Source organism: Gobius niger (assembly GCF_951799975.1).
Source record: "Gobius niger genome assembly, chromosome: 1".
In the NCBI taxonomy this organism is placed as follows: Eukaryota; Metazoa; Chordata; class Actinopteri; order Gobiiformes; family Gobiidae; genus Gobius; species Gobius niger.
In genome coordinates this window covers 69046333-69066115 of record NC_136852.1, presented here as the reverse complement: position 1 = coordinate 69066115, position 19783 = coordinate 69046333, and the positions used below count along the sequence as shown (strand labels likewise).

The 19783-nt window shown below is 42.7% G+C and overlaps 1 protein-coding gene across 1 annotated transcript in view; it reads right to left on the bottom strand.

Annotated features, from left to right (window-relative positions):
* Positions 1–19783, bottom strand: part of ntrk2a (neurotrophic tyrosine kinase, receptor, type 2a) — a 190603-nt gene that overhangs the window by 51086 nt on the left and 119734 nt on the right. Inside the window, exon 13 of the mRNA XM_079553188.1 lies at positions 8703–8833. Coding sequence (XP_079409314.1) covers positions 8703–8833 — 131 coding nt within the window. The remainder of the gene's footprint in view (positions 1–8702; positions 8834–19783) is intronic.

Below are 19783 nucleotides of genomic sequence, written 5' to 3'. Positions count from 1 at the left end.
CTATGAAAATGATGTTCAATTTCCCACTTTTTGAAATCTGAAATAATTCCAAGTACCCCCTGCTAGGTCCTGGAATACGCCCAGGGGTCCCCGTACCCCTGGTTGGGAAACAACCTGTATATCACCAGACATACAAAAAGAAGTTGGGAAATAGCCAATAGCTGTGTAGTGGACACAAAGCCGGATAAAGCAGCTTCAAGCGGAGGCGGGACTTATGATTCACATGAATTATGACTAAGAGCGCGCGATGAAAGCAAAGTGGCAGAATCAAACATGGCAAACTGGTGGCTCGGGAGAAGTCCAATTCTAAAACTCAGCTGACATTGATATAAAAGGTTTGTTTAATCGCCTACCGGGACTTTAGAATGATTAGCATAAGCTACAAGTGCTAGCGGTAACAGCATCAAGCTAGGAAGATGCTATCTTGACAAAACAAAATGACTCAAACTTCCTTGTTGAGTTCAGGACAACGCTAAATATCTTTAGAGTTGTCAGTTGCTGAAGTTTACATCAAATTGTTCATGCCACAGAAGCACTAATTAAACGCTAAAGCCATCTTTCCACTGAACACGGCTCTACCGCACACGCTACGATCTATGTACTCGCTTTGTCACGTATCGACTCTACCCAGGACACGTTTGTGTTTCCACTACACGACACAGCCGCAGTTGTTGTGGGCAGCGCCCCCACAGATGTGCACGCTGTACAGAGGTTTTGTAAGCTGCGATGAGAACAAATATGGACAAAAGCTGCCTTCTGGTGGGGGTTATGGAATCACATAGAGGTGCCAAGGCAAATACTAGAGCAGGGGTGTCAAATTTATGGATGATTTAATCCGGCCGATGTGTAGAGTATAAATTCCAGAGTAGGTTAGAAAAAAAAGTAAGCCTCTTGCCCATTCCTGTGCAGAGTTTAGCATTTTTAAAGAATAACCAAAGTGCTCATTCTAGCCACTAGGGGGCATTATATTTAAAAAAATGGAAAGAGTTCCACACATATCCAGCAGAGGGCACTGACATGATAAGAGCTCAGGATATGAACAACACATTATATAGCCACGTGGTAAATGGACAGTCTGCCCCAGGGTGGCTGTGGCTTCAATGACAGCTAACCACCACCGAGTGTGGAGAGAATGAATAATGACGACTATGTAGTACTTTGAGACAGGCTTTTAAAGGCAATACAAGTGTAAGGCGTTGTTATTAATGAAGCTACAGTCAAGTTGGGGCTTTCACCAAATCACAGCTTATTATTATTCATTTATTGGAAATATTTTCTTTATTATATGCGGCCCGAGACCCGCCGTGGGAGCTGAGTTTCGGCCCGCGACCCAAAATTAGTTTGATACCCCTGTACTAGAGGTAAGCTACATGCAAATGTTATGCTAACATCAAGTTGTGCTAACAGCGGCTAAATGCTAATATCGACAAATCCCTTTAGCAAAGCGGTATGTTGTTGTGAAATACTATGACCTGCATGGTAATAGTGAGGGCTGTCCTCTCTCCTGTTTGCCAATAAAAGGCCAATTACTGTTCACGTCACATTGGTCTCGGTTCGTTGAGCTTTGGCCACGGCTAGAAGTCGGTGCCAAAACTTATACCTGGTTAGACTGGTTTGGCCCTGGTCTCAGCAGTCGAAAAGCCCAACCAGGTTGACCAGGCACTGGGCTGTGTAGTGTCTGCCAGTGGAAAAGTGGCTTAAAGGGGCTGGATGCAAGTTAGCCATTTTATACTCACTACTGCGACCTCAGGTCATACATGTAACTGCAGCTTCTATATTAAGCTTGTGTTGAACAGGTCTGGGCTCATTCTGCACCTTAAGACATTGTTGAAACATGTAGGGGGAGGAAAATACTTAATTTTAACATTTTTAAACTCTGTATAGTCCCTTTAAGCTCACCTCAATCTAGCACAGGGCTCATTCAGTAAGCCCATCTGATTGGCTCAGTTGACTTTTTACAGATACATCACTTCTGGTGTTGGGACCGGCCAGCCGTGCTCAGACAAACTTTTGTTTAATCAGAAAAAGTGTCTGGATGAGACCCTGGGTATTGAAGTTTAATTGTAAATCAGACGTAGCCAGATAAAAAAAAAAGAAAAGCACAGAAAACAAAATTAGACTTTCTCAAATGCCCAAATTAAAATGCAACCACTTCAAGCTTTGACAATTAAGATGTTCTTGCATGTGTCACAAACGGCTGAGCAGCTTTGGCACAGCGGAAGGACAGGAAGGAAGCCGCTGCCAGAACACAGTCTCGGAGTTGCCAGATCCAGTTCCGCCTTTTTCCAGCAAAAAAGAAGCCCTGCACGGTGCGTAAAAATCATTATTACTCTCATCAGCAGGGTTCATTTGGCTCGGGCTCATAGGATAATATTAACAGCAGTTGTATCCTTTCATTCCCCTTTGTGTTTTCATAATCAACGGCTGGATCGATATCTGAAGAGTAAGCTTCCACTGTCACTTGCGGACTGCTTTGCTCAGCCTCTTCCTCCGTCTTCAGGCTTATGCAGCAGGAGGAGCAGGCGCAGGAACCGGACCGGCCGTGCTGTACATTAGCTGATTAAAAACATGGATTTGTGAGCGCGATCGATGCGGTGACTCTAATGAAGAAATGATGGATCGGGAGAACATGAAGTCTGCATATATGAGACAATTAAAATGGAGATTACAGATGGGCTAACCGAAAACGAGCTCTGAATGATGTGTTGTGTATTCGACGATAAGCAGGCCGGCGCGTGGAGCACAGGGGCGAGTGCGGAGAGGATTTGGAGATTTGAGAATAGGGCTCGGAGCTAAAGGCTAAAGCTGGCAGCTAACGTCAGTGGGTTGGAGTGAGTAAGAGCTGAGGAGAGGAGGAGGAGAGAGGGAAGATTTTATAATTTAGGTTTCCCACATTTTAACCGGTTCAGGACCGACCGCCGTCCCTGATTTCGACCAATATAGACATGTGGCACTTCTCCCCAAAACATCTATTCCAGTCATGGAACACCATCACATAAATCAAAACATTAATTAAGGACAGAAAAATTAAAAAAAATATGCAAATCGAGCATTAAAATTAAGCATTTCTTATCCATATTACATTATTTGTAACCAATCATTTAGGCTGACTGGATTTTTTTGGTCCAAAATACTCAAGTAAAATATAATTCAACAAAAATTTCAACAAAATACTCTTTGGCTCATTATTTTCAATTTTCACGGTCAGAAATTACCTAAAATTACTCCACAAATGAGAAACTCTTCTTGTGAACAAACTTTTAGGCAATTCCAGTTCTGTTCACTTATTCCTAATGACTATTCTCTTCAAAATGAGCCATTTCCCAAAGAAATCCATTGATATTTGTGCTGGCAGTGCTCAGTGCAGGCCAGAAGCACATGTTAGCCACATGTTAGCCACATTAGCATTTAGGCACAAACTTGTCTAAAATGTCCACAGGGCCATTGATTTCACAGTGGACAGTGGTACATCTGAGTAGAGGTCCATTGTCTCTATCCAACAATCTGCCATAGTCCATAGCAACAGTGAATGAAGACGTGTAAAGGCTCTTTTCTGAGTAAACAAGGCGGCCATTTTGTTTAAAGGGGGAAGGGTGTGACTGACGCACCTTTGTGCACTGAGATAAATATGGAAGAAAAAAAATACCCACTTAATTTTGCTTTGATTTAGTCCATTTTTGGGAGGTTAGTTGTTACTGCTGCACTTTGTTTGACAAATTTGTGAAAATATTTTTGCTTTTATAACATTAGGCACTTTGGAGCGGTTTGTGCACAATGCTAATTAGATATAGCACCAAAACACTAAAAAGTTTACAAATCCAACATACTTGGACCTAGATTTCTGAAATTTTGCACACATTCTGAGTACCAGTAAGGTTACAACTGTACCGAATTTGGAGTGTGTGCTATGAAGTATATTTTCATGAAAGACATTTCAGTTTATGTGCAATTTTCGATATATAAAAAAGCAATATTTTTATTAATTTTATAACTGAAGAACCTTTTTACATGTTTTTGTCACAATGTCCTTCTGAATGTACAAAGAAGCTATTTTTTGTCCTGATTCCAATGATGGTTCACATTAGTATGTTGTTTTAATAGTAATTTTAATATGGAGAGGTTACTGTTTAATTTAGCCAGGTGAGAGTACGTCAAAATAGGTGGTCCTTAACAAAAATGGAAGCCATCTACCTTTCCATAATTAACTACAAATAAATAACCCAACCAAGGAACATAATTTGTCGACATCATATAGAACACCTGAGTGATGAATGGTTTCTCTTCTCGTCCGATTGAGCCTGAGCTCATAGACCGGAGCAGGAGGCACAAACCAATTACTCTTCATACAATAGAAATCTCCTATACATTAACAAAGGTCTCGAGAACAAACACATGGCCAGTACATGTGTGACTTCCCACAGCCGACAGAATCATTACAATATGCCGCTGATTGCTTTCAAAAGGGTGTGTTGAAAGCACTTTGGGATTATTTCGCAACATTGAGGTAAAACGCGGCTCCTTCATTTGTCACTAATGTATAAATGCACTTGTTTCAATGCCTGAAGTAAGCTTGACATTATAAAAGGCTGTGGTGCAATTGTAATCATACAGGTTCGCCCTTCAAGTCACATATTCATTAAAGTTAAATTCAGCTGCTTTATTCTTTTCTTTGTTGCCATAAATACGTGCAAGGACCAAATGTTACAGCAGGAGTTAAATCTTTCTCAGTGTTTAAAATGACAAAGGGCCCGGCCTTGTTTCTAAACGTTTTGTGATTAGTAGGAGCACTTTGAGATCTTGCAGCTCCTAGACTTGGCACATTCAAGGGGGAAGTAAAAAAAAACACCCATGGCCAATGAAGATGTTATGTAGAGCAGCCTTTTTCCTCTAACCAGACTCCGTGGCTGGGAAGGGGAGAGGGTAGAAGGGGAGGGGGAGTGGGGGAGAATATGTGCTTTTGTTTTGGTCGCGTTAACGCAATTACGGCCGAGCGAGCGCTGACCCGCACCACAGCGGGACCCGCTGCAACACCACATCAACAACAGCGACAACAAAATTTTACATTTGAGAAGGGTAGGGGGTGGGTACACTATAGACTATAGAGGAACAAGTTTTCCCTTTGATAAAATGTACTTTTTAAAATTTTATATAAAATGTAAATACTGTCTGTAAATATTATGCACTGTATTGTTTTATGCTTTTTGTAGTGTTTTGTAATTGTATGTCTCAGGGACTGCAGATGAAAATTAGCTCCAAGAGCTAAAGTCTAGTACAAAGCATCTTTTCATATGCTGATTAATGCTCCTGTATGTCCCTGTCAAATAAATAAACTAAACTGAACATTGGTTAGCTCACAATGAGGTTAAAGGAGAGTTTAAAAATGTTAAAATTAAGTATTTCCCTTCCCCTACATGTTCCAGCCATGTCCTAATGTGTAGAATGAGCTCAGACCTGTTCACCACAACTGCCTCTAAAATCCTGCACTGTCACTCAAAAAGTTGTTTTTGGGTCCAAAGTGCCGTCATGCACGAGCTTAATATAGAAGGTGCAGTTACATGTATGGCCTGAGGTGGCAGTGGTGAGTATAAAATGGCCAACTTGCATCTAGCGCCTTTAATAAACGTTTTAGTTTGACCTGTGAGAGCCTATAATGTAAGGCAGCGCGATGTGAACGAGGAAATGAATGTGAGGCTGCCATCAGGGAAGCGCTCTCAGTGCTGCATGTAATAAACCACGCCTCTGTCCTCTCACTTTTCATAAGCCACGCCCTCTCGCAAGTGGCGCAGGCACAAAACGCAACAGCTGCACCACAGGAAATAACCATCGCATTTAGAGTTTGCGCTGTCCTTGCGCCAGGCCTAAGATGTGGCCCACAGTCTTTAATAACTTTACCCCACTAACCCTCTCAGGTGATGCTTTACTACAGTATTTTTTATTTTACAATATTTTGTTCTGTTTTAATATCTTTGTTCATTCTTTATTAAAGGTGCATTATGCAAGTTTTTATGTGGAGAAAAGAACAGTTTATATATGTGTGTATTTGCCCTTGTAGTGACCCGGCGGCTGTTTAAGTGGTTAGCATGGTGCCTTTACTTTGCAACACAGTGGTCCATAGGACGCTCTAGGAACAATTGTTGGGAAGGTTTTCCCTGCTGACGGACCCCCTCACCAGAAAACCTACAAAACAATTGATCCTGGAGCAATGTAGAGACCACCGTGATCGAAAGTAAAGGCGCCATGCTGACTATTCATACAGCCGCCGGGTCACTACAAAGGTGAATCCGCATAAAAAGTTTCTTAATGCACCTTTAAAGGGGCTAGATGCAAGTTAGCCATTTTATTCTCACCACTGCCACCTCAGGTCATACGTGGAACTGCAGCTTCTATATTAAGCTCGTGCATGACGGCACTTCAGACCCGAATTAACACCTTTTTGAGTGACAGTGCAGGATTTTAGAGGCAGTTGTGGTGAACAGGTCTGAGCTCATTCTACAACAACATGTAGGGGGAAGAAAATACTTAATTTTAACATTTTTAAACTCAGTATAGTCCCTTTAACATAGACTCATCACTTTATAATTGTTGTTAATCTGTGTTTCATGCTCCACCGCGGAAAATTGGTTTCTGATCCCTGGATGAGTCTTAATCAAGGCACTATTGTAAATGATGTTATGTACTCCTGTGTGAATGCATGTTTACTCTTTAAAAAAAATGCATTCTGATACCATAGAGACCTTTTTATGAATGAATGAATGAATCCATCTGTGTAAGGTCAGAATATCCTGCTCTGATAACCAGTTTAGTTTAATAAGCATGACTTTAGAGGCGACAGATGTTGGGTTACAATAGTATCTCAGGATCATCAGTGCAGAATTTCAATCAAAAGACTTCTGAAAACTATTTGAACCCACTGCAAAACAACTGAAACCAAATGTCCCGACCCGCTGGCAGCAGGCAGACGGGATGCAGACCAGAAGCGATAGGTTAAGTCTCGCCACCAGAGGAAGTGTGCGGCGGAGGGGACAGGGGTCTCTCTCTCCTGTCATCTATAGTTAATGAGTCCACCCTGACCGGTCCGATCCCGTTTCACCGCAGTCCTCACACTTTCTGCCGGGGGAACGGATTGACAGACTCCCGGAAATCAGCACTTCCACTGTAACCTAAATGCAGCGTCGGCCCGAGCGGGGGGAAACAAATCGTAAACGTCAGGAACGGGAGCTGAAGCGAGACAAGGAACTTAAAGGCGACCGTGTAAAGGAGAGGGTTTGATTTCTTAAAGGCGCGGTGTCCGTTTCAGGAAGTGGAGATTATGAGGGCCAATATGTTCGATAGCTCAGATGTATTTAAGGGATCCGATCTCAATGTGCAAACTGCGGAGGAAGCAATAATGTAACCTTCCATGATATATGTGTTATTTTAAATATGTCTGCTTTAATATGTGATACCAAGATGACTTCAGTTCATTGTGCACTGGTTACCCGATAATAACAGCAAAAACCTCTTGAACCGAGCACATTTTCTTCACAGTTTGGCTTTACCCCAATCTAAAAGCTTCTTGAACAAAGCGTCAAAACAGCGATGAAAACAAGGATGAAAATACAACAAAATATGTGAAAAAAGCAACAAAAATGCGATTAAAAAGTGACGAAAAAGAAAAAAGAGCCAAAAAAACATGCCTTAAAAGAAGCAGTAACACAATTAAAAACAAAGGTTTGGAAATATATACATATATTAAAAAAAAAAAAAAAAAACTTTACATTTATAAAATCATAAAAAGAAGTAGATTCGGAGCAGCAAAAAAAAATAAAAAATCATGGCTTAAAGTGAGAGAGTTTGCAAAGTGAGGAAAGATAAAGTGAACAATCACATCCCTCCCCTCTTTAACCAGAAAACCCTTCTTAGTTTGCAAAATGAGGTGAGCAGGAACAGAATTTTCAAAAGTAAATGATCAAGCTCCTCCCCCTCCCTCCTGATTGGACCTGACAGGCTGGTTCACAGGAAAAGCTCGTCTTATTGGTCGACATGGGAGGATACTAGACTCTGATACATTGCTGAGATCTGGGACGCAGTGTTAATTTCGTCGACTAAAATATTTAGTCTTAATTTTAGTCAAAGTGATATTTTTGACGACTAAAATTGGACTAAAACTAAATTAAACGTTCCTCATGAGACTAAAACTATGACTAAAATGTCCAGATATTTTAGTCGACTAAAATAAGACTAAATAAAAATGAAAAGGAGAGACTAAAATCATCCAAACTTCTATTGACCGTCTGAAAGAGCCTCAGATCATTTAAATTCACTTCCAAATGAACAAGTTTGTGCTTCATGTGGGAAAAGCTCCATGAAGTCTAGGACCTTGATTAAATATGCTTATAATGAATATTGTAAATGCAAAGTCGACTAAATTAGTCTTAAATTTAGTCGACTAAATTGACATGCAGTTTTAGTCGACTAAAACTAGACTAAAATTGAAAAGTTTTTTTTTACTAAATCTCGACTAAAATTAAATTACATTTTTTACACTGCTGGGAAGGAGGGATTTTACAAAAAATAATGTATCTATGTTATTATTTAGTATCAAAATGCAAGGCCTGGTCGTCGATTCGTATAAATGCACTTTCTCTCCTCTCTTTCTTCCTGCCATCTCAGTTACAACGTCTCCACCGCAGCAGCAGAACCATCACCCTCAGTTTACGCACCTTGACGGCGACCAGTATCTTCTCCTGGTCCGGGCACAGGTTGTAGCATTCAGCCAAGAACACCTTCCCAAAGGCGCCCTCTCCCAGCTCCCGCTTCAGGACGATGTTGTGCCTCTTGATGTGCTGCACAACTGCAAGAGACAAAGGCGGAGAATTTAGTTATAGCAATTTGTACAGTTGAACGTCACAAACAATAAGGATAAATATTTAAGTGCGTTGACTTGGGGGCGGTAACAGGTATTGTGTTTCTTCACCAAAATGGCTTCTTTCACACCTCTCTCAAACCGTCTCCTCGCTTTAGCTAACATGTTAAACTCACTGTCAGCACTGGAGTGGGCGGGGCTTTACGATAGAGACAAAAAAAAATGTGAGAAAAAGTAAGAACTTAGATTTGAGTAATGCTGAACTGGAGAAAATTAGCTTGGTTAAGGTTCAGAGCACATGCTACTTCCATAGCTATAACAACAACAGATACAGACGGCATCTCGTCATAGAAGGGGGCGTGGCCTCGCCGAGGGGGAAAATATAGTCATTTGGTTATTATTTTGGAAACACTCTTTTCAGCCATTTTCTGGTGGAATATGAACTTATTCATCACATAAATAAAGTCAAGTGTAAATCAGGCCCATATGGATATTTTCTCACAGCAGATTGTTCAGTAGAAGTGAAAAAATGGCAGTTGTAGCTAGCGTTAGCAAACTGTTAGAATTAGCCTGATGCTAACATGAAGCATCAAGTTAGCATTCTCAGTAATTATGTATTTATCGGCTGTTGAACCACATTGCTCCTCTCCATGTCTTTGTCTTTATCAAGTAGGAAACTATATTTATAATTCAACATTTGTTAAAGTAGTTTTTGAATAATTAAAGAAAGTTTAGATTTTTCTCCAAATTGTTTTCCCCCTTTCCCCCCAAACATCACCATATATGGGCGATTCCAGAGATTCCGTCTGCATCTATAGTCTGCAACACCCGTCCCTTCCTCATTTCGGACTGTGATTAATTAAGCATGAACTGTTTGTGTGAAATACTTGTATTATGATTACACTGCTGTGACATCTACAATCATCAGCCAGTGCAAAATCAATTATCCCTGACATTCCTAATGGCGCCACAGCTATAGCTTTCCCAATGAAGACATCACTGTTCCTTTTGAGTCCGCTGTAATAGGAATTCTAATCACACGCGCTGGATTTGCATCGTCAACGTGGCCGCCTGAGTCACGGGCGGGTCGCGGCGCTCGCCCCTCCGCTACAGCAGCTCCGGGTTTAATCGCCCCGGTGAATCAGTGTGGGCACATATCTGGGAGAATGTCTCGCTTTGTTCTTGTGCAAACCGTGTGTGTGCGTCTGTGTCTCCCCGCTTTGGACCGGAGGAGACGGCGAACCTGCTCGCTCTGTTGCTAGGCGACCGCCGACTCCATGCCAACTGATTTTTTAGAAAATTTGGCATGTCACCATAGAGACAAATAAAAAATAAAAAAAAAGAGGGAGAGGCTTTCTGTGGAGCGATTAGCGGCGTAGTGCCCTTGCTGTAACCCTGCGGTGGACTGTGGGACACGTTTGCACGGCTGCCAAAAGAAAGTAGGACAAGACAAAGGATAGAAATATAATGACGAAGCAAAGGTTCATGAGCCGGGACCGACTTCCTGATCTCGTCTCTGTAAACAGAGTCGAGACTGGAAGTGAAAAGTGAAGCACCGGGCGCCATCTTGATTGTTTTGACCTCCCTCTGATGAGCGCTTGATTAGGGCTGGGAACCGTTAAACAATGTTATACCGATACTTGAACAATACTTTTTTCGATACCTGAACTAAATTATTTGTCATGTAGAACCATAAACAGATTACTAATGTTCGTTTATTCATTTTCCTTCCATTTAATTTCTTTTGCATTTGTATCATTTGTTTGAGGTGAAACAGCCAAGAAACTTACTTAAACTACAAAAGGCCCTGCCCAAATTTTCCAGATATTTTCCCTTAATTTCCCACATTTTTTCAATTTTGTCTCATGTAAAGCACTTTGTGACTATGTCTGTGAAAGGCGCTATATAAATAAAGATCTCCTTCTCCTCCTCCTCCGTCTTCTTCTTCTCCTCCTTCTTCGTCTTCTCCTTCTTCGTCTTCTCCTTCTTCTCCTTCTCCTCCTTCTTCTTCTCCTCCTTCTTCGTCTTCTCCTTCTTCTTCCTCTTCTCCTTCCCTTTCTTCTCTTTCTACTTCTTCATCTTTTTCTTCTTCTTCTTCTTCTCCTTCTTCTCCTTCTCCTCCTTCTTCTTCCTCTTCGTCTTCTCCTTCCCCTTCTTCTCTTTCTTCTTCTTCATCTTCTTCTTCTCCTTGCCCTTCTTCTCCTTCCCCTTCTTCTCCTTCTCCTCCTTCTTCTTCTTCTCCTCCTTCTTCTTCCTCTTCGTCTTCTCCTTCCCCTTCTTCTCTTTCTTCTTCTTCATCTTCTTCTTCTCCTTGCCCTTCTTCTCCTTCCCCTTCTTCTTCTTCTCTTCCTTCTTCTTCCTCTTCGTCTTCTCCTTCCCCTTCTTCTCTTTCTTCTTCTTCATCTTCTTCTGCTTCTTCTTCTTCAGTTTTCTGTCCCAGTTTGTTTACATGTTTTTCCCCAATTTTGCCAAAAGTTTAAATTTTTTGCCCATTTTTTTTGATGACCAACAGCACCAAAACTTCTTCTTCTTCTCCTTCATCTCCTTCTTTTCCGTACCTGCTTTCGATACTTTTATTTTTCGATACCACCTAAACCCTTTTCCTTTTACACCAGCCTGGTCTGGTTTAACGGTGCCCAGCCCTACGCTTGATGCACAAAGCTTGCGTGACAGAAATGAAATGAAGATCAGGGATCTGTTAGCGGAGCGAGTGCAGAAAGTGAAATAACGCCTGGATGGATCTCGCTAAATGATCGACTACAGACCAGTGGTTTTCACACTTTTCACACCTCGGGCACGACAGGACCAACTCAAAAATACGCACTAAACCATGAGTACCATAGGACTGACATAGCTGATTGAAGAAGTGAGGAGGAGAAGCTTTTGGAGACCTCTGCATGTCGGAGCACAAAGTGGAGTCACAACTGAAAAAGCCGGAACAACTGGATCCGTGTTGTTCAAACTTTCGTGATCAGATACATGTCGCAGAAGAAGAAGAAGAGGCTGTGGAGGCCAGTGAGACGTGATGTATGTGTGATGTGATTAAGAGGTGCACTTGAAGAAACGCTGTCCACTCACAATATCACATTAAAGGCCCTCCACACTCCCGGCCGTATCGATCTGCAGCCATGCTCAGAGCAGAACAAGGCGGCCGCTCACAAACCGCGTCTGCTTCACAACACACTTCAGACCAAAGGACCTGAGTGTTTGTTTAGGCCACTTTGTAATTGCACATGGAAAAATGGAAAATGTAAAAAAAAAAACTGTATTTTTCATACGAATACAACTGCTTCAACAATAATCCAATGCAACTGCAAATATGACTGGAAATACTGCACAAGAGAACACAGCACAGTTTACACAGTGCCAAAGTGAGTTCTTCTGAAGCAACTTTAGTTCTAAATATTAATTAAAGTTAAATAAAAATTCCCAAAAAGTATAAAATACATTCATATTTCATCATGTGTCATTATCTTTTTTTTTTTTTTCAGTTGCTCATGTGCAAAACGAGCTGCACAAGTGGATCAGCAGCATCAGAGTCATTTGTGCTTTTTTTTCTCACGCGGCATTCTCTTATTCACAGCTTCATCTAATACCAATGAATCAATTAATCCATTCTCTGCATCTCTAAGCAAAATATAAAGTTTTGATATTGCAGCATCATCAAAAATAAGGAGAGCTGTCATCAGTACAATCCTTACGGCACATTATGGCACATTTAAAGCAACTACAGTTGACCAGCCATGTAAAAACTATTACTAGTTCTATTATACTATACTATTATACTACTATAGTTCATATAAGCATTTTCTCCAGTGCCTCCACAGCACTGAGCTGTACCTGAGACTGCTCTGGTCAGACTGAGTAAGAACATTATGATTTCATTATGTGAGTCCATGAGCCTTATCATAAATGTATATACAACATTTCTTATTTCAGCATTTAATGTGGTCACATTATTCTGCACAAACAGCAGACTGGCACTTGCCCGGTGAGGCACTTTCAAAAGGATCCTGACAGCACTGTTGTTTGTTACTTGTAGCTTATGGATTTTATCTTTTGTGCATCAGCACCACAGGTGGGCAGTGTAGAGTGGTGGGCAGGAGGCTTTAAACAAAGCTGTTCTGTTTGTTCCATTGCAGAGATGCTGCCACAGAGAAGGCTCTATCTCCTCTCGTGTTTTGCCTACTTTTAGGAACAGCTGGTCAGCTGACCTCCAGGCTCTGGACGGAGTGTACAGTCACAACAGATCACTCAAATAAGGCTGTGTGTACAAATACTGCAGCGCTCGAATAGAGCGACTAGTATCCAGCGTTTAGGCGTCCAATTATCTCGTCCCTGCACTCCCTGTAAGGACGCCTCATCATCGCTCAGCCATGAACACGGACGCACCACTTCTTCTTCTTAATTAGCACGAGCACAAACGGCTCTGAGGCGGATGTGGAGCTGCTCTCAGACCAACACAAGAGGAAGAATGGCTGAGCTACTATAATACAAGCTTTCAGAATGCTGGGCTTTGCGTAGTGAGGAAACAGGGTCGACCCACTTTACAGGTTGAAGGTCCCGAGCTCAGCTGACTTTTTCAGTTCTCACCATGTCATGATGGCCTGGTCTAAATAGACTTTATGCACGCGAGCGTCACATGACTTCCGAGTAGATCCTAAGTTGGCGTTTGCGTATCCGGTCTCCATTATTTCCCTATGAGGTCTTGTCTAAATAAATGGCTCAGTTACATGGCAGACAGTGAGTTGCTGGTGGACAGTCACAGCACCATGTTAAAAACATCGAGTCAGGAGCAAAGAATTCACCAGAGGAAACTTCCCTGCTCTTTATGGTAATTAAACATTTAAATAGCTACAATATTTTGAATGAGCCGCTCAAAAAATAATCAGCCTGTCTTTAGTATAAATACTTTTAGACGTTTAATTTTTGTGGTGTTGCTTTTTGATATTAGCCGTTAGCTCTGAGATAAAACACACAGATGTTTCCTGCAGTCAAGAATTTACATCCAACCCAATGTTTTTAACACGTCACGAGTCACTTCGGATCAGTATCTCACTGTCAGTGATGTTTCCTTGAACTATTTATTTTTTTAGACAAGACCTCATAGGAAAATAACAGAGTGTCATTTGCGTGCATAGAGCCTATTATACCTGGAGTTGTTTCATTTTTCTTGGCAGAAAAAAGGCTCTGAGATATTTTCCCCAAATGTGTTCAGCTCTATTCAGTATGTTTTTCTCCATGGCTGAAGATCCTTGTGTCTTTTCATTCTGCCAAGCAACAACTAACACTTGACTGTGATCCTGGATAATTTCACTGTTGCCTGAAGCATAAGTCATCCACCACACTGTCATTTTTATTTGACTATTATTTCAAAAGATATGACACACCGAGATTCTGGCTCCACACAGCGTTCCAAATTATTATGTAAATTGTATTTTTGTGTCAAAAAGGTAAAAAATAACAACATTTTTTTCAATGAAACTCTTGGATGGTATTTTGTCTCAGGCTCTTTGAATCACTGACATTAATCTCAGAGACCTGGGATGATTAGTTTTCAGGTTATGCCCAGTTAAGGGAAAAACTACTGAAAAAGGATGTACAACTTTATTAAGCAGATCATCATTTTCAAGCAATATGGGAAAGAAAAAGGATCTCTCTGCTGATGAAAAGCGTGAAATAGTTGAATGCCTTAGTCTAGGTATGAAAACCTTCGATATTTCATGAAAGATTAAGCGTAATCATCGTACTGTGAAGAGATTTGTGGATGATTCAGAGACACTCGGGTTTGTGCAGATAAAGGCACAATATGGACGGTTTCTGCCAGAACACACAGATTAAGAGAACAGATACTACAAAGCAGCAGACAGGTATTTGAAGCTGCTGGTGCCTCTGGAGTCTCCCGAACATCAAGGTGTAGGACCCTCCAGAGGCTGCAGTTGTGCATAAACCTTCTATCCGGGCCTCCCCTAAACTGTTAATTGAAGCTGATGAACAGAAACGGCTGCAGTGGCTCAGAAATACATGAGGACTCATTTTCAAACAGTCTTTTTCACTAATGAGGCCGTGTAACCCTGGATGGTCAAATCAATGGAGTAGTGGATGGTTGGTGAATGGCCGCCATGTTCCAACAAGGCTGTGATGTCAGTAAGGAGGGGGCGGAGTCATGTTTTGGGCCAGAATCATGGGGAGAGAGCTGGTCGGCCCCTTTAGGATCCCTGAAGGTGTGAAAATGACCTCTTTCTGACTGACCACTGTCTTCTATGGTACAAAAAGAAGAGCCGTGATCAAGATTATCTTCATCATGACAACACACCATGTCCTGCTGTAAAGAATACCTCTGCATCACTGGCTGCTATGGGCATAAAAGGAGAGAAACTCATGATGTGGACCCCCTCCTCCCCTGACCTCAACCCTATTGAGAACCTTTGGAGCCTCAACAAAAACTGGGAGGCAGTTTTCATCCAAACGGCAGCTCTGGGAGGTTATTCTGACATCCTGCAAAGAAATCCAAGCAGAAACTGTCCAAAAACTCACAAGTTTAATGGATTTAAGAATTTTGAAGCTGCTCTCACACAAGGGCTCCTATGGTAAAATATAACTTGACCTGTTTTGATTGAAATAGGATTTGATTTCAGTAAACATGACCTCCTAATGCTACAAACTCAACAAATGACCATTTTCAGTTAATTACAACCTTTAAAATGTATTATTGTATTGTGTAGTAGCTCAGTAGCACCGATGACTCCACTATAGGACTAAACCTTCCCATCTCAAAAGCCAAGTTCCAAATGTACATGTTGCATTTTAATTAGTTTGCTCTTCCCCGTCAGGCGCCCTTGTCCCCTCACAGCATTATTAACAGCCTGTTTAAAACGTGACGTCCGCCTCAGCCCCTTTACCTCATTAAGAGCCGCAGAAATACAAACTTTACACTGTAACGTCTGTGTCAAATTACCCGCCGCGCTAATCACACTCCTTCATTCTCGCTCGTTTAGCATCAGCGGGAGCCGAATCTTTGGGACATAAACGTCACATCACTACCCGTCATCTTCCTCCGCTCGATCGTTCCCTCCTCCTCGGGCCGCCGCGCCTTAATCCCGCTAACATTGACATTTGGAGGCGTGCGCGCTTCTCGACAGTTTATTGATGAGGACGTTAGAACATAAATCGGCCCGACCCCCGTGACGCGGCGCTCTCATCAGCAGATTTTCCCGCTGTTGAAGAATGGGATATCAAGGGCCGTCGTTAGATTCCCCCCCCCATGTTTGCCATCTGCCTCTCGCCCGTGTCTTCCTCTGTCTGGAGTCTTTGCGCGACCCAGCGAACGGAAGTTTAAAAAAATGTTTGCGCAGCTTGAAAAGTGATTTGAAAGGGCGAGGCAGGTTGTGCAGAAGGAGAATGTGTCTCGAAAGGCAGAGGTAGCCCCACGTTAATGATGACTATAGGTACAAGGGGATCCTAATATAAAGGGCCCGATCTTGTGTTTCTAAACACAGACTATAGCATAACATTTTGAGCTTAGTAGGAGCGCACTTTCCCCTCCTGGAGCCGCCACCTTAACGTGGTGGAGGAGTTTGAGCACCGGAATGATACTGGGAGCTCTGTTGTCGGGGGTTTCATGTCCCTGGTAGGGTCCATCCATCCATTTTCTTCCACTTGTCCGTTTTCCGGTCGTGGGGGCAGTTGTTGGAGCTGCCCAAATCACATTGCACCAGCCCCTTATGACTCCTCCTGCAGGTGGTGGGTCCACAGAAGGAACGGCCATGGTTTAAACCGGGCCTGTTGGTCTCTCATAAGGGGCTTCTGAACCGCTCTTTGTCTGACCCGTCACCTAGGACCTGTTTGCCATGGGAGACCCTACCAGGGCCACGAAGCCCCCGACAACATAGCTCCCAGTATCATTCGGGTGGTCAAACCCCTCCACCACGTCAAGGTAGCGGTTCCAGACAAACAGGTCCTGGGTGACGGGTCAGACAAAGAGCGGTTCAGAAGCCCCTTATGAGAGACCAACAGGCCCGGTTTGAACCATGAGGCCGTCCTCCCGTGGACCCACCACCTGCAGGAGGAGCCATAAGGGGCTGGTGCAATGTGACGACCCGGAAACGGAAAAGTGCAAGAAAATGGTTGGATGAAGGAGTGCGCTTCGAGATCGTGCCACTCCAGACTTAGCTCTTTTAAGTGGGAAGTACGTGGGGTGGAGAAACACCCATGGCTGTGTGATGTAGAACAGCCTTTTTCCTCCAACCAGACTCTGCGGCCGGGAGGGGGAGAGGGGGAGTGGGGGTGAACATGTGCTCTGGTTTTGACCTCGGTAGCGCATTTGCGGCTGAGCGAGTGAGGCTGAATGTGAGGCTGCCATCGGAGCACCGCTCTCAGTGCTGCTTCTAATAAACCACGCCTCAGTCCTCTCTCTATTCACAAGCCACGCCCTCTCGCTTGGCGCAGGCACCGAGCTCAACAGCTGCGCCACATGGAAGATAACCATCGGGTTTGGAGCTTGCGCTGTCCTTGCGCCAGACACAAGATCTGGCCCATGCGGTTTTAGGTCGTTCTATCACAATAGGTTTCATTCACATGGAGTAATAACTTGAAACAGAAACCAACCACCAAACTAACTTTCTTCCGCTGATCTGTATGACATTTTGATACAGTGCATTTTTTTGCCATCTTTGTCTAACCAAATACACATTGCAAAACATAGTCTGTATCAGTGGACTGAAAGCACCTGGCTTGTTCATGCCAGCAATTTGGCTGGGTGTTTGGAGTCAGATCCATTATTTGAAATAGGGCGAAAATACAAGAAAAGGCTGGGGGAAAAGTCTCAAATGGAAAGTCTATTAGAGCAAGGATCTTTGAGAGCCTGAACCATTTCCTATTAGGCTTCAGGAAGAAGGAAGCTTTAATTAGTCATTGATAAAGTCTTGTGTGTAATGCCCCTCATGGCTAAACAGTGAACTGCAATTTGGACCATGACCACACTGCAATCCGATACTCCAGTCCAAACTAGACTATTTTATTATTCTGCATGAGACAAACTACCTCAGCCATAAAGCGCTTTAGTTCACTGCACAGTCAAACAATGGACAAAACGCCAATCTGCTACCATAACTGCAATGTCCTTGAGAAGAATATACTGCTTTGAAAGCTTTGGTAATGTATGCTTTCTCAAACTAATATTTAAATGTATGAACAATCTAGTCCTTGAGGCACTCGGTTCATTTATGCAGAGTCAAAACAGCAGTGGAGTCACCAGAGGCTCCATAAATCAGAGTGCAAGATCTCACACTGCCGGACTTCGTTTGGCCAGACTGCCTTTTCTCACAACAGAGCAAAGCTGTGAAATTCATTACTGAGGTTAGGACCATATCTGAGTTTCAAACGCTCACCTCCAGGCTCCAAAGTTGTCCTTGTGTACGTATCACTGTGTGTGTAAGATAATATGTAGACTATTGGTGCTCGACAGTGTTGAGGGGTCTTCTGTGTGAGGCGCCGTGTCTCTATTAGAGCTGCCGATACTTGTGTCCTGATTTCCCTAAGCCCTGTGCAAGTGTTACTGTGTGAAGACATGTCTATCTCAAGTGTTCGCCGCACAATCGCATTTTCCACACGCTAATCCCCTCTCCGTAGATACAACCAAATACAGCGCGGCGCAGTCAGCCAAGAGCAACATTTCAGCAAGGCAACATTTTCTTTGGATAAACACCTGGGTGACTGGCAAGTTCACACAATGAGCGCTGGCCTCGAGACAACCTGAGAATGGGAGAAATTCCGTTCTGGCTTTTTCAATTTGGTTGTTCGCAATGTGCACGACCACAAAAGAGCACAAATTTCACAAAGTGCTTTCTACTCTGAGAACAAGCTGAGACATTCCAGTAAATTCACACAGCCGGGATTATGGATTATGTTTCAATTTAGCACTTTGACAACTGGCAACAAAACACATTTTTACAACCAATTTAAGATCATCTGAGAGTGTTGCTTAGACTCAGCAAAAGTAGCTATAGGAAGAGTGCAACATCAGGTAATGTATATCTGTTACGTCTATGTAAAAACCTATTCACTGCAGGTAAAGATGACAAAGAACATGGTAGATGCTTGAAAAAATCTTGATAGAGAAAAAAGTTTTTAGGATGTGAACATGGCTTGGCCCCTCCCCCTATTGAGGAATTTATTAAAAGGACGATACGGAGTTTAAAAATGTTAAACTATTTATTTTCCTCCCCCTACATGTTCCAGTAATGTGTAGAATCAATGAGCCCAGACCTGTTCACCACAACTGCCTCTAAAATCCTGCATTCAATAAGTTGTTACTTCGGGTCCGAAGCGCCGTCATGCATGAGCTTAATATAGAACCTGCAGCTACGCATAAGACGTGAGGTGGTAGTAGTGAGTACAAAAATGGCCAAGTTGCATCCAGTCCCTTCAAAAGAAAAGACGGTAATCTTAGAACCAGATCAGCCACTAGAGGGGGCTGTGAGGTTCCATTCATTGGAAAAAAACGCCATTTCTGTGAAAGGGTGCACAAGCCGGAATAGCCTTCCAATATTCGAGAGTCTTCCACCAAACAGTGCTAAAAACTGTAGAACAGTGTAAAGGGCGGCCCGGTGGCGCAGTGGTTAGCGCTTGTGCTTCACAGCTAGAAGGTCCTGGTTCTATTCCCACTATGACGGGGCCTTTCTGTGTGGAGTTTGCATGTTCTCCCCGTGTCTGCGCAAGTTTCCTCCGGGTACTCCGGTTTCCCCTACCACTAAAAACATGTACAATAGGCCTGGAGGAATGATGTGTGTGTGGGAATGCATGGTGGTGGTCAGAGGGATGGAGTGAATGTAGCGCTTTGTGACTATTATATAAATAAAGTTCTTCTTCCCACTCCCTTTCTGGTAGAATTGGATCGTCATGTTTTACATACTGTATATTCTTTTTTGTACTACATGA